We start from the raw sequence: 17,862 nt of genomic DNA, 5'->3' as shown, positions 1-17,862 counted from the left end.
CTTAAAAGTCCATCATGTTAGGTTTAACCTTGTCTCCAAGTCAATCGGATTTGCACATCAAAGAGGGGACATTGTTTCTGATTTGCACATAGAACTGGTTTAGCCACCTACTCAGTATATTCTGGTGAAAGGTTCAAAATTGTAATCAATATGGCTGAATGAATACTAAATAATCATACATTTAGTATTTTAAAATCATCATTCAATTAAACGCTTGAATATACTTTTTGACATATGATTCTATATCCAAGTTCTATTAGCAACTTCCGGAATGTTTTACATATTTTTCATTTCCATAATACATAACATATACAACAAAATACCTAATGTCACATTTATTACACTGTTTCCTTATCTTTCTTATGTTGGGTTATTTAGAAATAGGATTAACCCCTAACAGTTTGTACCCGTGCTGAATAGTTGATGGAAAAGCTCACCCATAGGCTTTTTTTTTTTAGCTGTACAAAATGGGTAAATCTGATAAGAATGATAATAAAGATAGGATTTATAAAGCAGGAGAGATAGTGCAGCATGTGGAAGGCAAAACGCATGTACAGAAAATAAAAAAACTGATGCAAATTACAGAATGTTGTCTCAGTGGCTATTTAGATCAACAATTCTGTAGATGTGTTAGATTATAATAAAGGGACTTTGTCCAATAAAGGACTGCTCAGATCTGCAGAGGCATGATGAAAAATGTCTAGGCTGTTACAAAAAGAAAGCTAGTTGAAATTAAAGATGGTGATTGTCACTTGTATTCTGTGAGTAAGACAAAGAAGGTCAGCCCTTGTTTTCCATCCGAGGACTCCTCCACAGATGTGTCACAAATGGTACCTCGATCCTATTGTCCGGACCCTGGATGGATGTGTTGGCATTGTAGTCAACAGAACCCTGCCTGCCATAATACGTGTCAAGCGGGTGGTGCTCCTAGACAATGCCCCTCATGAACACACAGTCAGGCGTTGCCCCTGTCACCATTTCCCTTAACCCTTTCCAATCCACTGTCTGACCTCTGAAGACATTATGATTTAAGGCTGTACAGCTTCGATGTTGGAAGACAGCCGTCGGGGTTCTCTTACTGTATATTGCCAGCCTCTCTGCTGTCAGAGCCTATCCAATGTGTCATCTCATGCAGTACTGACTTTAGCCAGCATATAGTGCTGTTGTATAATGGCAGAAAAAGAGTAAGCCCCCTAGGAAAACCAGGATACAAATTGGATTGGAAAGGGTTAATGGAACTGTATGCCCTTGTCTGCAGCCTTGACGCATCCCATTTCTACACCCCACCTCATGAGGCCACATGCATCGCAGCCATTTCAGTGTAGGCCATGCCCCTGGTGGCCATTTTAGCAAAGGCCACTCACCCAGTGGCCATTTCCATGTAGGCCACGCCCACCACAGCCACTCTGCTGTAACACCCTTGGCAGCTGCCATTTTAACTCCACAGCAAGCACAGTCTGGGGTGTCACCTCCCATAGCTGTACTCTTACCTGGAATCCCAATACTTGCATCAGTGGGAGTGTCTGAAACAACACCACAACCACCCCTTTTGCAGCTACAAGTAACCTCTGTGGCCACTAGAACACCCATCTCCTGCACTCAGCCCACTGCCTTGGATTCTGCACTTTGGCAGACACTAGATCAGACTCCACGGCAACCTGATGCTGCTGCCATAGCAGCTGCTTTTGCTGCTACATCCACACTGCAGGCAGCACAACAACTGATGAGTACCTTCTCTGAATTCAGTAGAAATATTCAGATTCTATCCACCTTGCCCCCCCCCTACCATCTGCCCCACAGGCTGTGACAACCCCCACACTGTCATTACCCAACCTCCAGTCATTGCCTCCTCCTGTCCTATCGGCAGACAACCTCCTTGTAACTACATCTCCAGCACCCGATGCATACTACTCTGGCTACAGGAATGCTGCCCCTCCCTACCAAGCTGAAGCTGTCAGTCAACCAGTTTTCAAGCCTTGGCGCCCACAGGATCTCATGACTTTGCTCTCCTGCTTACCGGATCCAGAAACCCACCCATGCTGTTTGCCCATCATTGTGCCCAGATTGTTTGTACCTACAGTTGTTGCTGGAAAGATCTGGAGGACCTAGTTCAATCCAGAGCAGAGGACTCCTATCCCTTGATTCATTAAGCAACGGGTAATGCCCCAGTAGAAAAATGTACTTTGGTGTCTGGAGTGGCTTACTCTGGGCTTGCATTAAGTGGCACTGGACAGATACTGGCTTTCATGCTCACATTCCCACACATGCTCATTTGCTTACCCAGCCTTTCTTAGGTGGACTGAAGGAGTGTATCAAGAAGAAGATTAAAATGGCCCACCCAGAATGGCATACTCTAGACATAGTCCTCCTGGTGGCCAGAGGTGTGGAATACTAACAGTCTCACTGCAAATGTCCATTTCAATCAACAACTGCAGAATTCAGGAAGCAAACAGGGGATCACTTACTACAATTGTGGGAAACCTGGACATCTTAATAGAGACTGCAGGTGAGCACCCCGTCCAAACAACAACCCCGAAACTGAAATGTCAACTCCTTCTGAGCACTAAGAAATCGGCATATCAGAGTCACACATGGCCTGCATACAAGATACAGTAAAAAGGTCCTCCCTGGGTCCTACCTCTATTGTCTCCCTTAAGGTTGCTGGACATGGACCTCTCCCTTTCTTAATTGAAATTGGTGCCGCCAAAAGCATTATATATAGCAGGCATGCGACCCCCCCCCCCCCCCCACTGCCCTGAGTACTAAGTCTGTCTCTTGTGTGGCCATAGATGGTACTCCACAAGACACTCCTCTTACCAAGGACTTACATGTCGCTTTTTCTCCCAATCACTCACTGTTCACCAAATTCTTGATCAGTGATACTTGCCCTGTTGGGGACAGATCTCCTTCAAAGCCTTCAAGCAAGTTTGCATTTTGAACCTTATGAACATATCCGGCTACAAGGCTCAATTCAAGAGAAAGACATTTGCCTACTTGCTGCCTATCAGGAAGAACAGTGTCTTACTATGGTGATGACCCCATCACTAACTTTTCAGGAACTAGACTGTGCTTTATCCCAGGTCCCAGACACCCTGTGGGAACAAGGTCCGGTAGATATTGGTAAACTAACTGACAGATCTTGTTGGCAGACACTGGTATGCCCCTGGGTTTTCTACCCTTGCAGGCTCCTATACATGGGCCTGCATGACTTGTGCTCTCAACAACCCTGGAAGGACTGAGAAACCACCAGTTAAACAAACTCCCAGACCACATTTTCCTTACCAATGTCTACAAATAGACTACATCCAACTACCCTCAAGTGGTTCCTACGAATGTGTTCTAGTATGTATTGACCTGTTTTCTGGGTGGCCTGAGGGCTACTCTGTCTCTAAGGCAACCGCTCGGAACACCACCAAAAACTACTTGCTGAAGTCATCTTTAGATTTGGGGTCCCAGAAACTATTGAGTGACCACACTTATGAATGAGATGGCAGGGATGCTGGGCATTGAACAAACTTTCCACACACCCTATCACTCTCAAAGCAGTGGGAGAGTAGAGAGACTAAATGGTACCCTTAAAAATAAAAATTTGAAAGCAATAACTGAACTTAACAAACCATGGTCTGACTGCCTTTCTGTTAGGTTGTGATGCTGGGATCTGTTGTACCACATAGGTTTCTAGCAGCACAGCCCCACAGGTGTGGAATGATTGAGCTGGCTGGGTGTGGTGACCTCCTGCTAGCCAATCCCCCGAGTCTTTGCTCACATATAAACCCAGCTCCTGGCACCGTCTGTAAGGTGTCCAGAGTGAGCAGTCATATATCCTTGTCCATTGCAGCTTGCTGTCTGTTTGGTGTTTAGCGTGAGCAGTTATGTATCCTTGTCTGTTGCAGCTTGCTTGGTGTCTTGTTGGTTCATGTCTCTTCTTACGTTTATTTTAGTTTTATGTCAGTTTGTCTCTGCTTTGTCCTGTTGAGTTATTTGCCATTTCTGGGCTAGGGTGTCCTTTAGGATTCTCTAGTAGATGTGTCTTGCTAGTGTAGAGACCGCAAGACACGAGGAGCCTTGTTGTGGCCTTGTGGCTTAAGTTCATTGGCCAATGTACAAACCAATACGTACTGTTATAGCTATATCATCTGCTTATGTGTACAGGTATGCAAGGTGAGTGTTTTGGTCATTTGTCAGTCCCTATGTTTGTGTCTGTCTGTCAGTCAAGTCTGCAGTATGCAGTTCTCTGTCCCGTTGGTGTTTCCGTCACCATGTCCTGTCTGAAATTCATTTTAGGTTTCCTTGTTTGTGGTCCCTAACCCCTGTTTGGGCACATTCGTGTGGGCCCTGTGTTCATTTGCCCTCACGAACATAACACTTTCACTAGCACTGTTTTCAGTCCATCACCTGCCAAAAAGACAGACAAGACTTAGCCTCTATGAAGTACTCTTTGGTTTAGGACTTTGCACAGCAACTGCAAATGTAACAAGATTCTATTACCTCTTGCATGAGCAACCTTACTGCTCAACAAACCCAATTGTATTCAAAAGTCTATTCTTCTCTTCCTGATCTAGATTCTGTCCAGGGTAGTCACACACTGCGCCCTGGTGACTGGGTGGTAGTCAAAAGACATACCAGAAGGAGCCTTGAACCCAGATATGATGGTCCCTTCCAAGTCCTGCTGACCACCGAGACGTCTGTGAAACTTCATGGGAAGGACTCTTGGATCCACGCATTACACTGTAAAAATCTTCTGGTTTCCCCTGAGCCAGATCAAGACTCATAATGAGTCTGTATATCCTTTTGTGTCTTGTGCCTATGACCATTGAGGCTGCTGTACAAAATCATGATGCCAGAAGTTCTCAACTAACAAAGGTACTCCAACCATGTTATATGTAAATATGTCTGCTGAAGTATTCTCGGTCAAGTTTGATTTCTGTGACATTGTCAAATGCTCCATTGATCCATCATCCCCATGCAGGAACACCTATTATTACCTCTATGTTACCAGACAGGAAAATGATGTTTGTAATTCCTGGTCAGATGTAGGCTGGAATGCTGGTACCAGTTGGGGATATTAGCTGCCTAAGGCTCTGTCTCAGAAGGGTAACAATGGGAAGAGCCTCCTTGAAAGAATGACCTGAGACATGTCTTTAGACCCCCTCCTCGTGAATGGACTGATAAAAACTGTAGACCTCTCCTGTTGACCATTCAGAATCCATTCCCTGGGGACCTAGACTTATATGTTTTGGGTAGAGACATGTTACTCGGTGGCCAGCAGAGGATTTAGGGCAGATCAGATTAGTTGACTCTAAGGCATATCTTAATAACGCTCTAGAGTCTACCAATCTTCTTTACGCCATCAAGGCTACAAGCACTTGTGTCAATTATTTCTACACTCATTCTTGGAGTCCGTTAACATAGAGATACTAGCGTCACATGACAAACCATCATTGATAAGTTCTTTCTGTAATAACCCTTTGTGCCACTGTGCGCAACTGAGCCAGGCACCTTTGCAGTCATTGCAGGGACAGATCGCAGAGCCACCCGTGAAATCCATCTTGTGTACCCATGGTCTCCCCACATTGGCATGCCCTGCTTGGATATTGTAGCTGGCAGCCATGAAGAATAGTTGGGTGGGGGGCAAGCTGAACCATTGCACCAGTGCCTTTAACTATACCCCTGCATAATATAATAGACTCTAGCTAGAAATGCGATTAAACTCTAATGTTTTGTGAAGATTGTAATGTAAACAATAAGGGGTTAATATGATTTTCCTTCATACACATTAACGACTGCACACACTTTATAATCCCCTTCAATTACAGCTCCATTCTGGTGGCACAGTGCAGAGTCTGCGACCTCTGACTTCTCACCTTGGTGCAGAGTTCAGTGCCCGTCGAGGTACACCAGAGTCAGAGCAGAAGCCGCTGTTCTGACAACTGTGTAGCGGCTGCATTTCTAATAGTAGACACAGCTTCCATTGATTTCACTGAGATCTGCACCTGCAATTCAATGCACCAGCCACTAGACAGGTTCCGCTCAGACCCCGATGTATCCCGGCGTGTGCTACCTAGATAAACCCTATATTAAGCATGGCTGGCAGACCACATAAAATGAGATGGCGGGCTAGATTTGGCTCGTGGGTCTTGTGTTTGGCATCTGTGCACAACATCATATCACCACGCCAGGCACCAGAGACCAGCCTTTTTTACCATCACCCCAATATTTGTGGTAGTGCCATAAAGCCTCACACAGTAACAGCCACTCTGAGACAGGGAACCAGACCCTCTCAAAACATTGATCCCCATTACGGCTTACTACAGTATATGTCAAGTGTTTGGAGGTGTCTAATGTGTTAGTGGTATTTGTGCAACAGGAGTGTAGGGTGAAGGTAATTTTTTTCTTTAATTAAAAATATTAAATCCAATCCTGATTCTAACCCTCACCCCATTCAATCACAATCTTTCAACAGCAGATAACAGGCTTTCTATTGGGCAATAGAAAAGCCACTATAGTAAAGCAGCTCGTCACACTTCATTAGCACGTCCAGATACGTATCTAGCTTTCCTTTGCTTGACTTCTAAATCAAAGTGCATTAGAATAAGAAAATGCTGAGGTCTCTGCAATCACATCACGTGCCAATTTGTGGGGCTATGTCCCCTTCCTTATGCATGAGCGAGTATACAGTGTATGTCTCTATGGGTGTTGTGCAGCAGGTATAGGAATGCCTACACAGATTGTTTGTATTGCAATAGATTGGATATGTCAGCTACAGACTTTATGCAAATGGGTCTATTTTGTACCGTTGAAAAATTGAACAACAATTTTTAATAATGAAAAAGAATAGGGCTGATCCCTCTGCACTGTGACAGCCCTTCAGATATTTGTAGACAGCTATTAAGTCTCCTCTCAGCCTTCTTTTTTGCAGGCTTAACATTCCGAGATCCTATAGCCACTGCTCGTAGCACATGATCTGCAGACCGCTCACCATCCTGGTAGCTCTTTTCTGAACTTGCTCCAGTTTGTCTATGTCTATTTTAAATTGGGGTGCCCAGAACTGGACACAGTATTCCAGATGAGGTCTGACTAAGAAAGAGTAGAGGGGGATAATTACCTCACGTGATCTAAACTCTATGCTTCTCTTAATATATCCCAGAATTGTGTTTGCCTTTTTTGCTGCTGCATGACACTGTTGACTCATGTTCAGTCTGTGATCTATTAGTGTATCCAAGTCTCTTTCACAGATGTTTATTTGTTTCTTATTCTGAGTACAGAAAGTCAGACATAAGACAAGGCTTCAGTTAGGACTTATTCATTTTATTGAATGTTTCTTTATAAGACACATTTTGATGGTTTATATCACCAGACGCTCTTCCTCTTTTTTTATACATTTGTTATGGTCTGTTCCATGGAGAAGACACCACAGATGTAATGTACAGTTACCGATTCTCGATTAGTTGTTTTCTGTCTCTTTAAAACCTATGAAAAAGAGAATTTTGTAGATCAGGGAAAAACTTCAGACATTTCATAAATATTCTAGACTTTTCCACAAGCTGGGACCTGACTAGCCATTTTCATTAGAGTGGAGAGTCCTGTACAGGTTTCCATCAGTGGCTTGCCACCGATGGAGGCAGGACAAACGCTGTGAAGAGTGCCCAGTGCCACATAACCCCACCTCTCCATACCACCTGATAAGCCTTGTTGAGTAGAAGACTATGGAGCTGGATGTTGCACACTCTATGTACAGCGTAACCTGACTCCTACTCCATCTCCTGAACACTGTACTGAGAGCAGGAGATGGAGGAGAAGTCAGGTCATGCTATGCATAGAGCACGCAGCTTCCAGCCCCATAATATTCTACTGGTGATTGGAAGTGGGGGACCCAATGAATATTTAATCAAATCGAATTAGAGTACAGGGCACTATTATTTAGTGGAGGCACAGATGGAGCACTTTTAATGGGACAACAGAGGGGATGCTATAACTTAATTGAGTCACAGAGGGTACACTGTTACTTTATGATGCCAAAGATGGTGCACTATTACTTTGTGGGGGCACTGAGATGTTTATTGGAAATAGTAGCATCGGAAATGTTCAGAGACGAGTTGTGGCTGGAAGAAGTTTTCATGGTGGTCTAGTAAGGTTTGTTTTTCTTCTCTATCCAGCCAAGTCCAGCACACTGCCCCCACTGTTGGTGTGACGGTTTGGGGGGCAAATGCATATGACAGTTACCTTAGTAGTGGTACGAGGTACAATGACAGCTCAGCGATATGTTCAGACAATCCTGCAGCTGTATGTGTTCCTTTCATTGCAGCTTCTAGAAGGCATTTTCCAGCAGGATAATGCTCGGCCACACACACAAGGTTGTCACAGGAATGCCTCCACAACATTGTCACACTTCCGTGGCCTGCCTGATTGATCCGATTGACATTTACTGTAAGGCACCGTATCCACGGGTGGGTCGGGTTCCATGGTTGGGAGCTCTGCTGCAGGATCCCACCATGCCCGCAGCATGAGGACATTACTTACGAGTCTGGATCCTCTGGCAGCTGTGTGGGTCCTCCGTGCATGTGGGGGAAGATTTAAAAAAAAAAAATCTTCCCTGCACGGGTGCACCACGTGGGTTCCGGAATTCAAACCCGCCCGTGGACATGAGCCCTAAATGTTTTTTATCTATTTTAGATCACAGATTGCCTGTATAATATGGGCGCTACAGTGACCACCAAAGGAATCACTACCTGTTAAAGCTAATTTGAAAAAGTTAAAAGAATATACCAAAAATATTGAGATCTGGATTATCAGATTTCATCAAATAAAAAAGTCAGCATCAATTTGGAACTGGGGGCGCCTTGGAATTGTTAAAAATAGGTTTTCTAAATCAGAAAACCCCTTTAACAAACACCTAATTACAGAATGTTCTACATGAAAGTACCATGAAATGTTTTTATATGATAAACAAGAACATATCACATTGCTCCACAGTGTGAAGGATACAAACGAGGTTAAATGTTAAGTCATACCGTGGTGGAAACACCATTTGGTTCCATGGATGCTGTTGTCGAAGCAGCAGTCTTTCTGTTCACATTGCTCCTTTGATATATTTGGGAATCCACAATCCTCTCTCTCGGTAGCAGACATTGCACAGTGAGCTACGACTGAACATGGACAAATCATTAATAATTTAGCATTTACAATATTATGGTTTCTGCCTCTATTTCATTTACCCATTAATAATAACTAGAGATGAGCGAACGCGTTCGTCCGAGCTTGATATTCGTGCGAATATTAGGGTGTTCGGGATGTTCGTTATTCGTGACGAACACCATGCGGTGTTCTGGTTACTTTCACTTCCTTCCCTGAGACGTTAGCGCGCTTTTCTGGCCAATTGAAAGACAGGGAAGGCATTACAACTTCCCCCTGCAACGTTTAAGCCCTATACCACCCCCCTGCTGTGAGTGGCTGGCGAGATCAGGTGTTCGCCTAATATAAAAGTCGGCCCCTCCCGCGGCTCGCCTCAGATGCGGTGTGAGTTAGATGAGGGACAGTGCTGTTTATACCGGAGCTGCTGTAGGGAAAGAATTGGTAGTTAGTGTAGGCTTCAAGACCCCCCAAAGGTCCTTATTAGGGCCACTGATAGCTGTGTGTTGGCTGCTGTTAGCAGTGGGATTTTTTTTTTTTTCTCAAAATCGCCTCTGCAGACCGTTGCACCTGGCATTAGGGACAGAAGTGCTGCATAGGCAGGGAGAGTGTTAGGAGTGAGTGTAGCCTTCAAGAACCTCAACGGTCCTTTCTAGGGCCATATTTATCCGTGTGCAGTACTGTCCAGGCTGCTGTTGGCTGTGCTGCATTTTTTTTGGGCTTCTCAAAATCGCCTCTGCAGAGCATTGCACCCTCCATTGATACTGCAGGGAAAGAATTGTATAGGCAGGGCCACAACACAGTTATTATTCATAGAATATACGCAGTGCTGCCTGTTGGTGGGAAAAAACTGAAAACAAATCTATTTGTCCAGCCTGTGTCCGTCCTTACGCCTGTGTAGACGTGTGAGCTGCGTGAAAAACATTGCTAAATCATACGCAGCCAGCTACGCTTTACTGCTGGGTTCGCCATTTGCTTTCCTTAATTGGGAAAAAAAAATACCTGCTCTCCAAGAGTTATAATAACTCTGCTACCCTCACGTTCTGTGACACATAAGCAGGGACACAGCGCAGTTATTAAACTTCGCAGGTTCATTGAATATACGCAGTGCTGCCTGTTGGTGGGAAAAAACTGAAAACAAATCTATTTGTCCAGCCTGTGTCCGTCCTTACGCCTGTGTAGACGTGTGAGCTGCGTGAAAAACATTGCTAAATCATACGCAGCCAGCTACGCTTTACTGCTGGGTTCGCCATTTGCTTTCCTTAATTGGGAAAAAAAAATACCTGCTCTCCAAGAGTTATAATAACTCTGCTACCCTCACGTTCTGTGACACATAAGCAGGGACACAGCGCAGTTATTAAACTTCGCAGGTTCATTGAATATACGCAGTGCTGCCTGTTGGTGGGAAAAAACTGAAAACAAATCTATTTGTCCAGCCTGTGTCCGTCCTTACGCCTGTGTAGACGTGTGAGCTGCGTGAAAAACATTGCTAAATCATACGCACCCAGCTACGCTTTACTGCTGGGTTCGCCATTTGCTTTCCTTAATTGGGAAAAAAAAATACCTGCTCTCCAAGAGTTATAATAACTCTGCTACCCTCACGTTCTGTGACACATAAGCAGGGACACAGCGCAGTTATTAAACTTCGCAGGTTCATTGAATATACGCAGTGCTGCCTGTTGGTGGGAAAAAACTGAAAACAAATCTATTTGTCCAGCCTGTGTCCGTCCTTACGCCTGTGTAGACGTGTGAGCTGCGTGAAAAACATTGCTAAATCATACGCACCCAGCTACGCTTTACTGCTGGGTTCGCCATTTGCTTTCCTTAATTGGGAAAAAAAATACCTGCTCTCCAAGAGTTATAATAACTCTGCTACCCTCACGTTCTGTGACACATAAGCAGGGACACAGCGCAGTTATTAAACTTCGCAGGTTCATTGAATATACGCAGTGCTGCCTGTTGGTGGGAAAAAACTGAAAACAAATCTATTTGTCCAGCCTGTGTCCGTCCTTACGCCTGTGTAGACGTGTGAGCTGCGTGAAAAACATTGCTAAATCATACGCACCCAGCTACGCTTTACTGCTGGGTTCGCCATTTGCTTTCCTTAATTGGGAAAAAAAATACCTGCTCTCCAAGAGTTATAATAACTCTGCTACCCTCACGTTCTGTGACACATAAGCAGGGACACAGCGCAGTTATTAAACTTCGCAGGTTCATTGAATATACGCAGTGCTGCCTGTTGGTGGGAAAAAACTGAAAACAAATCTATTTGTCCAGCCTGTGTCCGTCCTTACGCCTGTGTAGACGTGTGAGCTGCGTGAAAAACATTGCTAAATCATACGCAGCCAGCTACGCTTTACTGCTGGGTTCGCCATTTGCTTTCCTTAATTGGGAAAAAAAAATACCTGCTCTCCAAGAGTTATAATAACTCTGCTACCCTCACGTTCTGTGACACATAAGCAGGGACACAGCGCAGTTATTAAACTTCGCAGGTTCATTGAATATACGCAGTGCTGCCTGTTGGTGGGAAAAAACTGAAAACAAATCTATTTGTCCAGCCTGTGTCCGTCCTTACGCCTGTGTAGACGTGTGAGCTGCGTGAAAAACATTGCTAAATCATACGCACCCAGCTACGCTTTACTGCTGGGTTCGCCATTTGCTTTCCTTAATTGGGAAAAAAAATACCTGCTCTCCAAGAGTTATAATAACTCTGCTACCCTCACGTTCTGTGACACATAAGCAGGGACACAGCACAGTTATTAAACTTAGATAATTCATTCACTAGAGGCAGTGGGGCCTTTCGTTTTCCAAAAAGGGCAAAAATTATATTTGGCCTGCAGTCTTGCGCCAATTTATTTCCTGCCTGGGAAATCTAATCACTGGTAATACAGCATGCTGAGGGGTAGGGGTAAGCCTAGAGGACGTGGACGTGGACGTGGCCGAGGACGCGGAGGGCCAAGTGAGGGTGTGGGCACAGGCCAAGCTCCTGATCCAGGTGTGTCGCAGCTGTCTGCTGCGCGATTAGGAGAGAGGCACGTTTCTGGCGTCCCCACATTCATCGCCCAATTAATGGGTCCACGCGGGAGACGGTTATTAGAAAATGAGCAGTGTGAGCAGGTCCTGTCCTGGATGGCAGAAAGTGCTTCGAGCAACCTATCGTCTACCCGCAGTTCTGCGCCGTCCACTGCTGCCAATCCGAATCCTCTGTCTGCTGCTCCTCCTTCCTCCCAGCCTCCTCAGTCCACTACAATGACACCTGCTCAGGAGCGGGAACACTCCCAGGAACTGTTCTCGGGCCCCTGCTTAGATTGGGCAGCAGCGGTTCCTCTCCCACCAGAGGAGTTTATCGTCACTGATGCCCAACCATTCGAAAGTTCCCGGGGTCCGGGGGAAGAGGCTGGGGACTTCCGCCAACTGTCTCAACAACTTTCTGTGGGTGAGGAGGACGATGACGATCAGACACAGTTGTCTTGCAGTGAGGTAGTAGTAAGGGCAGTAAGTCCCAGGGAGCAGCGCACAGAGGATTCGGAGGAAGAGCAGCAGGACGATGAGGTGACTGACCCCACCTGGTGTGCAACGCTTACTCAGGAGGACAGGTCTTCAGAGGGGGAGTCAAGGGCATCAGCAGGGCAGGTTGCAAGAGGCAGTGCGGTGGCCAGGGGTAGAGGCAGGGCCAGACCGAATAATCCACCAAGTGTTTCCCAAAGCGCCCCCTCGCGCCATGCCACCCTGCGTAGGCCGAGGTGCTCTAAGGTCTGGCAGTTTTTCACAGAGACGCCTGACGACCGACGAACAGTGGTGTGCAACCTTTGTCGCGCAAAGCTCAGCCGGGGAGCCAACACCAACAGCCTCACCACCACCACCATGCGCAGACATATGATGGCCAAGCACCCCGCAAGGTGGGACAAAGGCCGTTCACCGTCTCCGGTTTGCACCCCTGCCTCTCCCCCTGTGCCCCAACCTGCCACTGAGATGCAACCCCCCTCTCAGGACACAGGCACTACCGCCTCATGGCCTGCACCCACACCCTCATCTCCGCTGTCCTCGGCCCCATCCAGCAGTGTAGTTCAGCGCACCGTTCAGCCGTCGCTTGCGCAAGTGTTCGAGCGCAAGCGCAAGTACGCCGCCACGCACCCGCACGCTCAAACGTTAACCGTCCGCATCGCAAAATTCATCAGCCTTGAGATGCTGCCGTATAGGGTTGTGGAAACGGAGTCCTTCAAAAGTATCATGGAGGCGGCGGCCCCGCGCTACTCAGTTCCCAGTCGCCACTACTTTTCCCGATGTGCCGTCCCAGCCCTGCACGACCACGTCTCCCGCAACATTGTGCGCGCCCTCACCAACGCGGTTACTGCCACGGTCCACTTAACTACGGACACGTGGACAAGCACAGGCGGGCAGGGCCACTACATCTCCCTGACGGCACATTGGGTGAATTTAGTGGAGGCTGGGACAGAGTCAGAGCCTGGGACCGCTCACGTCCTACCCACCCCCAGAATTGCGGGCCCCAGCTCGGTGCTGGTATCTGCGGAGGTGTATGCTTCCTCCACTAAAGCACCCTCCTCCTCCTCCTCCTCCTCTGTCTCACAATCAAGATGTGTTAGCAGCAGCATGTCGCCAGCAGTCGGTGTCGTGCGGTGTGGCAGCACAGCGGTGGGCAAGCGTCAGCAGGCCGTGCTGAAACTACTCAGCTTAGGCGATAAGAGGCACACGGCCCACGAACTGCTGCAGGGTCTGACACAGCAGACCGACCGCTGGCTTGCGCCGCTGAGCCTCCAACCGGGCATGGTCGTGTGTGACAACGGCCGTAACCTGGTGGCGGCTCTGCAGCTTGGCAGCCTCACGCACGTGCCATGCCTGGCCCACGTCTTTAATTTGGTGGTTCAGCGGTTTCTGAAAAGCTACCCACGCTTGTCAGACCTGCTCGTAAAGGCGCGCCGGCTCTGCGCACATTTCCGCAAGTCCCACACGGACGCTGCCACCCTGCGCACCCTGCAACATCACTTTAAGCTGCCAGTGCACCGACTGCTGTGCGACGTGCCCACACGGTGGAACTCTACGCTCCACATGTTGGCCAGGCTCTATGAACAACGGAGAGCTATAGTCGAATACCAACTCCAACATGGGCGGCGCAGTGGGAGTCAGCCTCCTCAATTCCTTTCAGAAGAGTGGGCCTGGTTGGCAGACATCTGCCATGTCCTTGGTAATTTTGAGGAGTCTACCCAGGTGGTGAGCGGCGATGCTACAATCATTAGCGTCACCATTCCTCTGCTATGCATCTTGAGAAATTCCCTGCAAACCATAAAGGCAGCTGCTTTGCGCTCGGAAACGGGGGCGGGGGAAGACAGTATGCCGCTGGATAGTCAGGGCACCCTCCTGTCTATTTCTCAGCGCGTACAGGAGGAGGAGGAGGAGCATGAGGAGGATGAGGAGGAGGGGGAAGAGACAGCTTGGCCCGCTGCTGACGGTACACCGGCTGATTGCCTGTCATCCTTTCAGCGTGTATGGCCTGAGGAGGAGGAGGAGGAGGAGGAGGATCCTGAAAGTGATCTTCCTAGTGAAGACAGCCATGTGTTGCGTACAGGTACCCTGGCACACATGGCTGACTTCATGTTAGGATGCCTTTCTCGTGACCCTCGCGTTGCACGCATTCTGGCCACGACGGATTACTGGGTGTACACACTGCTCGATCCACGGTATAAGGAGAACCTGCCCACTCTGATTCCCGAAGAGGAAAGGGGTTCGAGAGTGTTGCTATACCACAGGACCCTTGCGGACAAGCTGATGGTAAAATTCCCAGCCGACAGCGCTAGTGGCAGAAGGCGCAGTTCCGAGGGCCATGTTGCAGGGGATGTGCGTAGATCGAGCAGCATGTACATCCCAGGCAGTGCAACAGTCTTTAAGGGCCTGGCCAGCTTTATGGCTCCCCACCAAGACTGTGTCACCGCTCCCCAGTCACGGCTGAGTCGGCGGGAGCACTGCAAAAGGATGGTGAGGGAGTACGTAGCGGATCGCACGACCATCCTTGGTGACGCCTCTGCCCCCTACAACTACTGGGTGTCGAAGCTGGACACGTGGCCTGAACTAGCCCTGTATGCCCTTGAGGTGCTTGCTTGTCCTGCGGCTAGCGTGTTGTCGGAGAGGGTGTTTAGTGCGGCTGGGGGAATCATCACAGATAAGCGTAGCCGCTTGTCAACCGACAGTGCCGACAGGCTAACACTCATCAAGATGAACAAAGGCTGGATTTCCCCAGACTTCTGTTCTCCACCAGCGGACAGCAGCGATACGTAAGCAATACGTAGGCTGCACCCGCGGATGGAAGCTACGTTCTCTCTCACCATCCAAAACGGGGACATTTCTGCTTCATCAATCTGTGTCTAATATTCCTCCTCCTCCTCCTCCTGCTCCACCTCCTGAAACCTCACGTAATCACGCTGAACGGGCAATTTTTCTTAGGGCCACAAGGCTCACTCAAATAATTTTTCAGAACAATTTTTATAAGTTTCAATGCGCTTAAAAGCATTGGAACTTTAACTTGAACCAATTTTTCGTTACACTGGGCTGCCTCCAGGCCTAGTTACCACTTAAGCCACATTAACCAAAGCGATTAATGGGTTTCACCTGCCCTCTTGGCTGGCCATGGCCAATTTTTGGGATGTACATTAGTACTGTTGATACAGCAATTTGTGTGGGCCCTCGCCTACAGTGTAATCAAATTAATTTTTAGCCCACCTGCATTACAGCTGACGTTACCTCAGCTGTGTTGGGCAATGCAATGGGATATTTTTGTGTACCGCCGGTGGGTTCCAGGGAGCCACCCATGCTGTAGGTGCACACTGAGTTTTTAATACATCTGTACACTTCTAAAGAACCCGTCTGACCGGGGCATGCAGTGTGGGCCGAAGCCCACCTGTATTACGCACGACATTACTACCTCAGCTGTGTTGGGCAATGCAATGGGATATTTCTATGTACCGCCGGTGGCTTCCTGGCACCCACCCAGGCAGTGGGTCCACAGGGAGTTAAACCTACATGTGTCCACTTGTAAAGAATCCCAGTCTGACTGGGGCATGCAGTGTGGGCCGAAGCACACCTGTATTACGCACGACATTACTACCTCAGCTGTGTTGGGCAATGCAATGGGATATTTCTATGTACCGCCGGTGGCTTCCTGGCACCCACCCAGGCAGTGGGTCCACAGGGAGTTAAACCTACATGTGTCCACTTGTAAAGAATCCCAGTCTGACTGGGGCATGCAGTGTGGGCCGAAGCCCACCTGTATTACGCACGACATTACTACCTCAGCTGTGTTGGGCAATGCAATGGGATATTTTTGTGTACCGCCGGTGGGTTCCAGGGAGCCACCCATGCTGTGGGTCGACAGGGACTTCACAATAGGGAGTTGTACCTGCCTGTGTCTATGAATTAAAAAGCCCGGTCTGACTGGGGCATGCAGACACCTTGACAGAATGAATAGTGTGTGGCACATAGGTTCCCCATTGCTATGCCCACGTGTGCAGCTCCAGATGGCGGTGGCACAGGATTCTATTTCTCATTGCTTCTGTACAGCATTGTGGGCTATCGCTCCGCCACTTTTAAAGAGGGTCGCTGCCTAGCCGTGCCAACCTCTGCAGTGTATGCCTGCGGTCCCTCGTCATGGCAGACGCAATTCTAAATAGACATGAGCGTGGTGTGGCATGAGGGCAGCTGAAGGCTGCGCAGGGACACTTTGGTGTGCGCTGTGGGGGGGAGGGGGTGCGGTTGGGCAGCATGTAACTCAGGAGAAGTGGCAGTGGAGTGTCATGCAGGCAGTGATTGTGCTTTGTTGGAGGTAGTGTGGTGCTTAGCAAAGGTATGCCATGCTAATGAGCGCTTTTCAGAAGTAAAAGTTGTTGGGAGGGGGGGGGGCCCACTCTTGCCGCTATTGTGGCTTAATAGTGGGACCTGTGAACTTAGGATGCAGCCCAACATGTAGCCCCTCGCCTGCCCTATCCGTCACTGTGTCATTCCCATCACTTTCCTGAATTGCCCAGATTTTCACACATGAAAACCTTAGCGAGCATCGGCAAAATACAAAAATGTTCTGGTCGCCCATTGACTTCAATGGGGTTCGTTGTTCGAAACGAACCCTCGAGCATCACGGGAAGTTCGTTACGAATAACGAACACCCGAACATTTTGGTGTTCGCTCATCTCTAATAATAACCAATGTTGTATATGAATGTCAGTGGCCTGTGGAGTGAGTATGTTTTACATTGCTAATAATTGTAAGCAACATTGTAAGCAATTGTATATATATTTATATATATATACACACACACACACACACACACACACACACACACACACAAACCTCTCCACTGCTGCCATGTAAATATTCCCCACAGGGAGTCCCCTTGTCATGGGCTGATTGCGCTCAGCCAATGAGATACAGCCTTTTCAGCTGGCGGGGGTATTTTAAATAGATAAATACCCGCGGATGGTCAATAAAAGTGTATTAAAAAAAAATGGAGCATGAAAAAAATGGACATGCTCCATTTTCGTGCGGGTCTCCCGCAGGCTTCTATTGAAGTCTATGGAAGCCGTCCGGATCCGCGGGAGACCTAAAATAAGAATAACTTACCCGCAGCGGTAAGTTATTCACGGCCGAATCTTCCTTCTTCGGCCCGGCGGATGTGCCCGGCGGATGTGCACATCCGCCGGCAGAAGTAAGAAGATCCGGCCGTGAAGAAAA

At 47.8% G+C, this 17,862-nt stretch overlaps 1 protein-coding gene across 1 annotated transcript in view; it reads right to left on the bottom strand.

Moving 5' to 3' along the window:
* Nucleotides 1-7,287: 7,287 nt before the first annotated feature.
* Nucleotides 7,288-17,862, bottom strand: part of LOC136626161 (alpha-2-macroglobulin-like protein 1) — a 176,651-nt gene continuing 166,076 nt past the window's right edge. The window contains exons 36-37 of the mRNA XM_066600968.1: nt 9,012-9,146; nt 7,288-7,470 (exon numbers count right to left, since the gene is read on the bottom strand). Coding sequence (XP_066457065.1) covers nt 7,445-7,470; nt 9,012-9,146 — 161 coding nt within the window. The 3' untranslated portion in view covers nt 7,288-7,444. The remainder of the gene's footprint in view (nt 7,471-9,011; nt 9,147-17,862) is intronic.

This window comes from Eleutherodactylus coqui, chromosome 4 (assembly GCF_035609145.1).
Source record: "Eleutherodactylus coqui strain aEleCoq1 chromosome 4, aEleCoq1.hap1, whole genome shotgun sequence".
NCBI classification, from domain to species: domain Eukaryota; kingdom Metazoa; phylum Chordata; class Amphibia; order Anura; family Eleutherodactylidae; genus Eleutherodactylus; species Eleutherodactylus coqui.
The sequence above is the reverse complement of the archived record's forward strand: the minus strand, read 5'-3'. Positions and strand labels throughout refer to the sequence as shown.